Below are 12522 nucleotides of genomic sequence, written 5' to 3' on the forward strand. Positions count from 1 at the left end.
TTTTATGATGTGAGTATGTTTATTACATATGGAACAATTACATGTTAATTAAGTTAATTACAATGCACAGGGAAAATAGCTCAGAACATATCCTTACACCAGCCAACCCTCTCTGTACACCCAACCCGACCTTTTCATTATACACCAGGCAGCGTTTTGTACAGGACTCTGCTGTGAAACTACAGAGTTTACACTGCAGAATCTCTTGCTCCCGAGTATGTAATACACAAGGAGATACTTTACATGACATGAGAAAAACCTCAAATTTCTACTGGCAGAGGACATTGAATGCCCAGAACAGCCAAAATCTATGGACCTTTAAAAACTATCACCTACTCAAGAGGGGAGCAAAGTACACGTTGCAAACATAATGCACTTTTGTAGCCAGAGGATAAAGCAGATAGCTGATGATTTCCAAACCAATGTGCTGATCATTATGTCTTGCCATGGATGCAGATTTCGCTGAAAAACAGCTGGCACATTACCTCCAGTCACTGCCAGGATTTTGTTTCCCCTCTGAGCTCCATTTCCAAACTTGACAGTCAACTACATCCAAAATTTACTCCTTCTTACTTTGCATCTTGGTCAGAATAATGGAACTGACTGAACTGATCAGCTTTCTTCCTGTCCCTTGGTCAAAATGACCCACAGTACATCAAGGAAGTAAGGTGTAGGTGTGGAATACTCTGAGGGCAGTGTTATATGAACTTACATATCTATACTGAAGAATTACTGATTGTAAAGGTTTTCAGTTCACTAACAACATTTAAAACATGTATTTCAGGATATGTACATGCTCAAATTAAAAGAAAATCTCTGTAAATCCACACTCAGTTTTCCTATCTATACTCTTGTTGCAGCTGACGTTGTCTGCTGAACGCAAGTCACTTAATTCTTATTAGTAATTCTCAGCATTCCCATATGGCTCAGACAGGAACTGATAAAACTAATTGTCCGTTTCGAACACAATTAGTTAAATGCTTTGAGTTTCAAACTTGCTCCAAGTCATCTCCTAAATATTTACCACTGCTGTACTGCCCTTTGCCCCAGAAGAATGAATGTAACTTTCTCCAGTGGTGCCACCAGTGCATCGGCCAGCAATCACCTGCTCGAATTCTGTTCCATTGCTTCCTCCCAAGGTGTCGCACTGTCTAACTCATCCCATTTAAGGTTGTGAACAAAGACAAGAAAATGCCACTTATTCCCTTGAATCCTTTTTTCTTCTTTGCTAACAAACAGTTCTAAATTCGCACTTCTATATGCTTTTCAATTGATTTAACTTGAGAAAGACGACAAGACCTATACAATAAAGTATTTTTGTATCCAGAACTAGCAATGTACTAAAACTACTGATCAGAGTAGCAAGGACCGCTTGTGGATAACCTAGGAAGTAATACTGAATACCTTAGTATGAGCCACAGTATGAAATCATTGCCTTCGCCACTCTGCACTATCCAAAATCCCTTTTAGATTGGCTGTCCTTTTTCTCAAGACACCTTTACTTAAAAGGACAACTGGGAGCAAGTAAAGAGAAACTTCAAAGCATAAGGTAGTATCTCACTCAATACTGGAACACCATGAATATACATCATGAATATTTCTGTGACATGATGAAAATGTAGCTGACATAGGTTGCTGATGAATACTGAAATGTCCTTCTACACATTCCATCCAGTGGGCCCAAGGCCAAGGTGTCCTTGAGATAATTTGCTACAGTCTTGCACATAATCTACAGCTACCTATCCATGGATCTGAAAAGCAAAAGACACTTTTCCAGAAAATGGTAAAGCCTGTGTGTCCGAGTCCTTGATTTTATTTCATTGCCACCATAAATCTCCAAAACTAATTCTCATTCCCAAAATATAAACCCAATATATAACTACTTAAAATACAAAGAGATGTAAATATCATGGGAAAAAAAAACTGATTAAAATGGTTAATTGAAAGTGACAGCCATTTTTAAAACCCTCTCATTTTGCTCCAGAATTTTTGCAGAACTCAATGACATTCTGAAATGAATGCATCCCTTCGAAATTCCATAGTTTTCTATCTCTGCTCAGTGATAGCACAGGTAATAACACACTCCACCAAATTCTGAAGTGTCAACTAGAACACTGACAGCTACAATGAATGGTGGTCAGAATTTATTTCTTAGAGCTATATGTGGAAGCCCATCTCAAAAGGAGATAAACCTCTCCCAGAAAGAAATAACATCCTCAAATGGTACTGCCTTTAAAAGGTAAACAGAGGGGTAGTTAAAAATGAGAGGGTTCCAATTTGCTGTCATCATTCCAATCTATGATCAAAGTGACCTAAAATGGTTTGGGTGCATTATAGAACATCATCGACATCCCTGGACAAAACAGACAGCGTGTCATCAATTCTCAGTCTTTGCATCTCTATTGCTCCATATTATGGGACCCATAATGATGTCTTTGAAAACATATCCAGCCCTTCTAGCTCTCTTACATCACCTGTCCTTTGGATTTCATTGCAACAGCTGAACCTCATGGAAAACTCAACCAAGTGGAGTAACTATTCCAGGTGACTATTTAATGGCAAACGTTATTGGTTGTGAATTTTTAATAAAACATTAGGGGGAGGATGTAAAGTTTGTTTGATGAAAGAGAGGAATTAAATCCTACTTGGATACACAATTAAACTTTTAAATGATGTGTATATGAACAGATAGGAAAAGTTGCCTTGTGTAATTACCTCCTCCAGCATCTGGCATGCATTACGGTCACATCTTTGCACAGTCAGTTCAAAGTTTTAACAACAGGTTAATTATATAGACATGTGCTTGGAACAGCAACAAATTTAGTTAAATGCAAATGGGGATTCGGTGTCAAAAACAAATAATCCAGTGTTAGCTATTCCCAAGGATTTTCTCATATCACTGTTTTTAAATTGAATTCAAAAGGTGATGGACTTTCAACAAACGACCAGTCCAAAGTGGGGATACAATCGAAATGCCACACGATTTTAGATTTTGAGGGGCTTTGTTCATGGACAGGTACAATGCAGGGTATATTGTATGTACATACGGATGAAGTGCAGGCGTTTAGTGATGAGTTTTGTGGATAGTAACATCTCATTCAGGAACATATGACACCTGCCAGACAATGATGTGACTTCGTTCTGCCTTGGAGAGAGCCGGTCTTATTCCATCTGGCAAACTTTCCTCAGTCTCATCATCTTCACCATCGCCTATATAGAAAAAGAGTTGCTGAGTGCAACACTGATATGTACATAACAAAAAGGAACACAAGGGGATAATCACAGAATCCCTACAGTGTGGAAGCAGGTCATTAAGCCCACTGAATCCACACCGACCCTTCAAGAGCATCTTAGTCAGACATACCCGCCTACCCTATCCCTTAATCCTCATTTCCCATGGATAATCCACCTAGCCTGCACATCCCTGGATACCATGGGCAATTTAGCATGGTGAATCCAGCTAATCCACCCAACCCACACACCTCGACTGTGGGAGGAAACCGGAGCACCTATAGAAAGGCCGAGTACCCGCAGAGGAAACCCGCACACAGTCACCCAAGGTTGGAATCAAAGCTGTGTTCCTAGCGCTGCGAATCAGCAGTGTTAACCACTGAGCTACTATGCCCCTAGTACTCAAAGTTAATGCCAATTAAGCCAAATTTACTAAATCTCAATGAGCAACAGTAATATTGAGTTTGAGAGAAAGAGACATTGTAGGCCAGAGGTTTAGACAGATGTACTCAACAATGGGAGGGTATTAATGCGATTAACCTACACTTCTGCTCATTGCAAACTGAATTTACACCCACTTCCACACAACTGTCATTCACAACATGACAATTAGTATTGTATACAACACTATCTCCCTCTACCAGAGTACAAATTGCACACTAGTTTAAAGATAACAATTAATAAAAGGACCTGCATTGTAGACACTTGAAAATATACTTTCTTTGCAGGTGGCAGCTCCATTAACAAGGCACTCTCATTTTGATATCAAGTCTACAAGATACTCCAAAAGTACACATCATGATGGTCTGCAAATTATGAGTTAACCCCTGTTCAGATAATACAATTAGAAATTTGATACACATATTCCAAGATGACATCATCAATAAAGTCATTTGTAGCTTTCTTTCTTTCATTCACTCATGGGACAGGTTGCCTGTGAGAAGGTGATGATGAGCTGCAGTCCATGTGCTGTGAGTCGACCCACAATACCCTCAGGGAGGAAATTCCAGGATTTTGACCCAGCAACAGTGAAGGAACGGTGATTTATTTCCAAGTCAGGATGGTGAGTGGCTTGGAGGGGAAGTGGCAGGAGGTGATGTTCCCATATATATGCTGCCCCTTGTCCTTGAAGATGGAAGTGGTCGAGGGTTTGGAAGGTGCTGCCTGAGGAGCCTTGGTGAATTTCTGCAGTGCAGCTTGCAGACAGCACACACTGTTGCTACTGAGAATCAGCGCTGGAGGGAGTGGATGCCTGTGGATGTGGTGCCAATCAAGTGGGGGCTGCTCTGTCCTGAATAGTGTGGAGTTATTAGGGTTTGTTGCTCATCAGACATGTGGGGAGTAGTCCATCACACTCCTGACTCTGAGCCTCATTGATGATGGACAGGCTTTGGGAAGTCAGGAGGTGAGTTACTTGCTGCAGTATAGCATCTGACCTGCCGTGGTAGCCCCCATGCTTATATCAATAATAATTTGACCTAGGCTTAAAAAAGTGAATCGAAGGAGGAGGAAATGTGAATGTTAGCATGTGTTACATGCATGATGGCACAGGAGGGATAGTCAGAACTGCATAGGTGGCAGGAAAAAGTGAGCAGCCGGTCAGTGCAGGATGAGTTAGTAAAATCAAATCTAATTGTGTGGGTGAGAGGAGTTAGCAGGAAGGCGAGAACAAATTGAGAGGTGGAGGTTCTCTGTGGAGTCGGGTTTGGCTTACCAATCCTGAAGTCAATGTAACCCTCTCCTCCGCTGAGCACTAAAACAGGATGCACCTTCCTCTCCTCTTGCTGAGGAGCTGTAGGTCCTGGATTCTCTGTGGGAGTGTCCAACACACTGCCATTCAGCGTTGCCAGAACATTACCTATGAGCAAGGCACAAACAGCACTGAATTTATTCCAAAAGTACAACCCTCAAATACATACTAAAAGAAACAGCTTATCCCTAATTTGGGCATCAGTCACAGATGGTCTAGAGACGACAAGCAGTAGAGATGGATGAACACAACAGGCCATGCAGCATCACAGGAGCAGGAAAGCTGACGCTTCAGGCTTTCCTGCTCCTCTGATGCTGGTTGGCCTGCTGTGTTCATCCAGCTCTACAGCTTATTATCTCAGATTCTCCAGCATCTGCAGTTCCTACTATCTCTGAAACAGATGGTTCCGAATTTGTTTTTGTGCCAGGGGAGGGAGTATGTTAGGTAGTAACCGACTCTCTATGACCACCCCGTCAGTGGCAGGAAGACTTGACTGTATGACACACTAATTGGCTCTTTAAAAGCCAACAGGAAAAATGAGGAGCAGGATTCCCATCCTCTCCGCCGCCGTGACACCAAGTCACCAAAGCCTGGATCCTAAAATCTACCGGTTACGGTTAACTCCACGGGTGACCCAAAGGAAAACTGATTTTAGAAATCATCCAGAGAGACTGGTTCACGAGGACAGGATGGTCAGGGGGCAAGGTCAGGGTTTCCACAATCCATGCCCGTGATTGCTCCCAGATTGCAGGCTTTTCCTTCAATCCTAACACGTGGATTTGCCACAAATGGTAGAACCTCTACAGTGCAAATAAATGCCATCTGGCCCATCAAACTTGCACCAACCCTCTAAACAGCATTCCCACCCTATTCCCACAACCCTACATTTACCACAGTCAACTTAGCTAGCCTGTACACTACAGGATAATGTGGCATGGCCAATCCACCTACCCTGCACATCTTTGGACTTTGGGAGGAAACCGGAGCACCTGAAGGAAATCCACACAGACACGAGGAGAATGTGCAAACTCCACACAGTCACCCGAGGCGGGAATCAAACCCTGGTCCTTGGGGCTGTGAGGCAGCGCTAACCACTGAGCTACCATGCCTTCCATGAGTCAGAAAACTAGCAACCATTCTTGCCTGCTGAGGAGTGTTTCAAGAGATGGCAATTTAAAGCCCTTAAGTGGGTCACTAACTAACCACCTTCATCACTGGCAGGTCAACGGTCACCTAGAGATCATTCTAGTGCAGCAGTCAGCTACAGAGATGGTGAACAGGCAGCTGGATCCAGCCCAGAGCAAACTCACCCAATTATAAACCCATGGCATATGAAAGATAGTCAGAAAGAAAATTCATGTCCCAAGACTTTGCCAGGTCAGAAATAGTGAAGCTGAATTCCTCGGTGTGCTTTTAACGGTCAGTAAGATGAGAGCTGGGTACACCACCAGGAATCTCCTGTCTACCTGGCTGTGAGGATCGGATTGTAAATGCCCAGGGCAGGATAATTATCAGAGGGATGGGCCCCCACATTATCAACCCCAGACTGGGAGAGCGTTTGGGTGAGGGAGTGAATGAAAAATGTCAGAACATTATCAATCACACTGTGTTTTCACTGACTCTGCTTTCCCGTGGGAACAGAAAAAAGTTCATGGATGTTACAAGCTGTGGCCATCACAACGAAAAGATCGTAAGGTAATCAGATGCAGGAGCAGAAACAGGCCATTCAGCCCATTGAGTCTGCTCTGCTACTCAAGAACATGGCTGATCTAATAATCCTCAACTCCATTTTCCTGCCTTTTCCCCCACTTTCTTGATTCCCTCACTCAAAAATCTGTCTATTTTAGCCTTGTATATACTTAAGGAACAAGCCTCAACAGTCCTCTGTGATAAAGAATTCCACACATTAACTACCCTCAGAAGAAGTTCCTCCTCGTTGCTGTCTTATATGGGCAATCCTACTATTTGGGGTTCTTACTCTCCAGTTCTAGACTCTCCCAAAAGGGGGAACAACCTTTCTGCATCTACCCTGTTAAGTCTCCCAAGAAACTTGTATGTTTCTATAAAGTCATTTCTCACTCTTCTATATTCCACTGAGTACAGGCCCAATCTACTTTATATATATCTTCCTCTTTATAAGGCAGTCCCTCCAGGCCTGGCATCAGCCAACTGAGCCTTCTCTGGACTGCCTCCAATACCAGTATCTTTCCTCTGATAAGAGGCCCAAAACAGTTCACAGAATTCCAGCTATATATTTTTAACAAGACTTCCCAACTTCTACATTCCATTCCCTTTCAAATAAAGGCCAACATTCCATTCATCTTCCCTACTACCCAGTGAACTCCGATACTAGCCTTTAGTGATTTATGCACAAGGATCCTAAATCCCTCTAGGCCACAGAGGAAGAACTGTCCCTTGGTCAAGGTACTTTACCTGGTACAGACGCAAAGAATTTGACTGCGTCCCGATGTCCATGGAAACAGAGCTGGGCTTGAGCCATAGAACAATACGGGATGAAGCTGCCAATGGAAGCCTTGTCACTGCTCTCATCAGCATACACACGAATCACTCCACCAGGACGGTTTCCTTCACTGCCGGTTGGTGAGGTCTTATTGGCTGCAACAACAGGAGGACCAATTCAGGAGCTAAGTTTTTGCAAAGTTGAGAACACGACAGGCTCACACAGTACAATGAAACCTGTTTTCATAACTCAATTGTTGAAACATAAACCAGTCACAGCGTGCCTGACTGCCAGTTCACCGGAATATTGAATGGGTTCCATTTCAAAACTAGATTTCTAGAACATTCAACTACTCTTTTGCCAACATACATGGTACGTCAAAAACAGGCAACCCATAGTAATGATTTTGTTTTAGTTCATTCAGAAAATGTGGACGTGGCTGGCTGGACCATTTCTTGCTGGTCCCTAGTTGCCCCTTGAGAGGGTGCAGGTGAGCTGCCTTCTTGAACTGTTGCAGTCCATGTGCCGTGGGCTGACCCTCAATGCCCTTAGGGAGAGAACTCCAGGATTTTGACCCCGTGACACTGAAGGAACAGCAATATATTTCCTAGTTGGCATGGTGAGTGCCACGAAGGGGAACTTGCACATGGTGGTGTTCCTAGGTGTTGGCTGCCCTTGTACTTCTAGATGGCAGGGTCATGAGTTTGGAAGCTGCCATCCAAGGAGTCAATGAAGCTATAAACACCAATCTGTAATTGTTCCAATTCCCCTTAAACTGGAAGACAGCACTGCGCGATTCGGTAGCAGCCAATGCAACATATATGTTCAAGACAGGACTGCAGGATAAACTAAGCAACTCGTTAGTCTAAAGACTTGTAGTTTTACCAGACCATAGGACTACTCTCTCATCAGGGAGATGGTTTAACCCGAGGGTCACCATTCCTCAAGTAAGGGGAAGACATTGAGAAGGAGACACCTTCACAGTAACCTCAGCCAGTGCAGGAACTGAACCTATGCAGTCGGTGTCACTCTGCATCACCAACCAGCCTTCCAGCCAACCAAGCTAACCAACCATCCCATCCACTGATTGGATAGTTCACTACAAAAATGGTGGCTAGTGGGAGTTTTCATAAGGGTTTCGATAATGGTGTCTGACAAAATGCTTGTTAGAAAAATTCAGACATGAGGATAGGAGGAACTGTAGCAATATGGACAGAAATTCGGTTAATAGACAGGGATGAATCGGAGCAAATGTTTGCTGCTTGGAGTGGAGGAGGACTAGAATTTGTGTAAACATTGAATCAGATTTGGTTATAACAGGAATTTTGATAGAAGAAAGTTTATTAATTTAATCCATCAGTAAAATTATGTTAAATGGAATAAGTAAACAACAGATGCATTACCAGGAAAATGCCAGAAGTAAAATAATGGTCAGTATCTTTAATAATTGATTCAATAAATTCTGTCTCAAGAACATGGTAATATACAGGATTCACTGTAGTGTTAAACATAAAAAGTAATCAAAAACAGCACAGCTCACACAGTAAACATGCAACATGCAAACAGATGGCAGAAAATCCCCAGAAAACTGTTGGTACTGAGCAGCTATCAAAACAGCTATCACTCCCTATTCAGCACTGCATGCAGTCAGCTGAGGAAACATCTCCAAACTTTGCATAGACACCAGTTTGTCAAATCTCCTTTATCCTTGGCACATGTTAAGGGAGTCTGAGAAATACAATTGCCTGAACACTTGAAAGTTCAAGTGTTAATTGTTTCTATAATATTGGGGAGGGAGTTGTGGGAATGGAGACAGTGATAATATCTGGAAAGTATTTCTGGGAAAGTCTTTAATAAAATACAGCATAAAGCACAAACGCTATCCATCTCAATGCTCTGATATCTTCTCGGGATCAATAAGCGAGCCTGGGAAAGTACAAAAACCTGCACTACCAGTCTGCTTCACAAAACTGCACTGTATCAAGTAATAGAAGCCTTTAAACAATCCAATTGTTTCCTGAAGTTTGGAGATGTCCCCTTTTGAAAACACTATTGAACCTTAAAATGCAGTTAACAGCAGAACTAGGACGGGCCCCCTCAGCCAACACCAGCAGCATATGTGGCCAGCAAATCTGCTTGCCCCTAAACTCTGATCTTTACCCCACCATCAGCCCTCTCTTCTACCAGTATTATGCCATCTGGAAAACACTGGACTGAGAGTAGGCAGCATGGCACATATAAACCTATTCCCTCCTACACCATGGAAAGAACCTTCTGACCAGACCAGAATGTAGTCATGTAGGTAAGAGTTCAGGAGCCAATCCTGACATCAAATGTACATCATATTGGCAAGCGTACAGGGAAGTGTGGGTTAACACGGCCACTGCTGAGGACCACAGGCCTGTCCAATTATAGCTGTTCTATCTATCGTGGCCTTTTAAATACATTTTTTTTTGACAACAGAGTTTCTCATTTTTCTGCCAAGATAGAAACTTGGCCTAATGCCTTTAAAAAAAATTATAGCATGAATGACAATGCAGCACTCCCATGTGTTCCACATTAGAGAGCATGAGTACATGTCCGCTTTCAAATGATCATGAGGTCAAACACTGATATTGGGGGTTCGATCAACCCACGACCTTCTGACCCTGGGGCAATTTCACTGCCTCACCGATCCAAGATGATATTCTGCCCACTGGGAAAGATAAAATCAAAAAGGCAACAACATAAATCTGTGCAGACAGAGGAACTGCAGCTGCTGGTTAAATAAAGTTACCTCACTGGGATTCTGGAAGAGATAGGAAAAAAAGCAAAATTCTCTGAAAATTGAATGATTGAAGAGAAAAGGTCACTGTAAAGTCTTGGACTAAAGTTCTCTCACACAAAGGAAGCATCTCCCAGAGACTGTAGTGGGAAAAGTATCACACACAACAAAACTCCAAGATTTCCTTTTTAAGCAAAACCTATTATGGAGTTCAGATGCAAATCGAAGAATACTCAAGGGTCATTCTACTGATAGATTTATTAGGATTGTTAAAGAAAAGGCTGCATAATGCATCAGTAGCTTTGTGAGTTGCACTGAAAGATGTATCAGTACACTAATAAAGGTTAGACAGTCGTTAAGTTTCATGATGAGGAATGCAATATTACTGCCTTGAAAGCTCAATGGCATCAACTAGATTTCTACTTCAATGAGTGAATGCCCTAAACCATCCATTCATTAACATTTTTTACTACTACATTCCTTGCTTCTCAGGTATTCTTCCTGCCATTTATAAATCTATCTGGACCTTTATTCATCAAGGCAGTGAGGGGAACTGTTCACAAGCCTCTTCCTGCATGGCTGTTGGGCCTACAAACAGCAGCCAATCACAGACTAATGTTCACTTTCACGAGAAGCTTTCCTCTTCTATTTGTACCTTACCCAAAAACACACAACGCAGCATGGAGAATGAGACACAGGAATGAAATTCAAGTGCCATATGATTTAACAAAGCTATCACTTAATGCATCATACGCGGTCACCATTTAATCTACCTGCGGGTCTCTATACCATGGAAACTGTTTTAACCACAAGAGGGCGTATTTTCCTTGGCTCCTACTTCCAAATGGTTTCCCATCTTGTCTGAGCTCGGAAGCTAAGCAGACTCAGGCCTGGTTAGTACTTGGATGGGAGACTGCCTGGGAATACCAGGTGCGGTAGACGGCCATACTGGTCCAAAATCCAACAGGTATGTGACTACGCTGCCGCCGCCACCACTTCTCAGACCTCTCCACTGCCACTCTACTTGCCCAATACCCCTTACTGGGTTGGGGGGGGGGGGGGGGGGGGAGACTAATTCCCTTCAACTACATATCAGAGACACTCAAATCACTGCCTTCAGTTCCCAACACACACTACATTCCATAGCCACCAACACCATCCCTCTTTCCTGGAGACGAGCTTTCAACCCCACTTTCTCCTCTTCACTACGACTACCTACTTCAACTTCTATAACATGGTCCAACTCCAGTTCTGAGGAAGGGTCACCAGACACGAAACGTTAACTCCAGTTTTTTCTTCAGATGCTGCCAGACCCGCTAAGCTTTTCCAGCAACTTCTGCTTTTGTGTCCAATTCCAGCCCTGTCTCAGCTTATCTGCTGCTGAAGCTCTCATTCATGCCTTCAATTTTTCTAGATTATTCCAATGCTCTCTTGGTCAGCCTGCCACCTTCCACATGACAGAAACATTAGTTCAGCCAAATGTCTGCTCTCGTACCATAATCTGTACCAAGGCCTGTTAGTCAATTATTCCTGTGCTCATTCCAGAAATGCCTTAACTTAAATTCTCATCCTAGTTTTTAAATCCACTCCTTATTTGTGTTATCTGGAATTCTGTCCCTAGTGGATCTACAGTTCAAAAAGGCAGATCACCATCACCTCCACGACCTTCTCAAGGCCAACTAGGGTCGGGTAACAAATACAAGCCCATCCAAGGACACCCATGTACCACAAGTGAATTTATAAAAAAACTTTATCTAGTCCAACAAGATCTGTGTTCCTCCAATTTTCACCTTTTGTTCACAATCACTGACATCTGTTTTTCTGTGTGGCTAGGCCCTGAAGGTTGGAATTCCCTCCATAATTCTCTCCAACACTCCACATCTTAAAGACACTATTTACTGTGTAATCTCTTTGAACAAACATTTGGTCAGCTGTCTTAAGACCTCCTGATGTGGCTTAGTCTCACATTTATTGCACAGCCCTCTCAAAGATCCAGGGGGCATTTCACTATGGTATAGGCATCTAATAAATGCAAACTGTTGTAGCCAGTTCTGGCTTTCAATTAAAAAAAACACCAAAAGAACTGTGGATGCTGTAAATTAAGAACAAAAACAAAGTTGCTGGAAAAGCTCAGCAGGTCTGGCAGCATCCTCAGAATATTCTGAGGAAGGGTCATTAACTCTGTTTTCTCCTTCACAGATGCTGCCAGACCTGCCGAGCTTTTCCAGCAACTTTGCTATTTCTTAAAAGGATACAACTTTGGGAAGCCTGTTTCATATTTATGCTGTCATGGTTATTGAAAGCTAGAAGAAAAAC

General features: G+C 42.7%; 1 protein-coding gene across 13 annotated transcripts in view; it reads right to left on the minus strand.

Annotated features, from left to right (window-relative positions):
• mapk8ip3 (mitogen-activated protein kinase 8 interacting protein 3) overlaps positions 1 to 12522 on the minus strand; it is a 190456-nt gene continuing 177934 nt past the window's right edge. For all 13 annotated transcript variants that reach the window (XM_059654163.1, XM_059654155.1, XM_059654159.1 and 10 more), the window contains 3 exons: positions 7415 to 7597; positions 4946 to 5089; positions 1 to 3210 (listed from right to left, as the gene is read on the minus strand). In XM_059654163.1, coding sequence (XP_059510146.1) covers positions 3095 to 3210; positions 4946 to 5089; positions 7415 to 7597 — 443 coding nt within the window. In that variant the 3' untranslated portion in view covers positions 1 to 3094. The remainder of the gene's footprint in view (positions 3211 to 4945; positions 5090 to 7414; positions 7598 to 12522) is intronic.

The sequence above is a fragment of the Stegostoma tigrinum genome, chromosome 23 (genome assembly GCF_030684315.1).
Source record: "Stegostoma tigrinum isolate sSteTig4 chromosome 23, sSteTig4.hap1, whole genome shotgun sequence".
Lineage (NCBI taxonomy): Eukaryota > Metazoa > Chordata > Chondrichthyes > Orectolobiformes > Stegostomatidae > Stegostoma > Stegostoma tigrinum.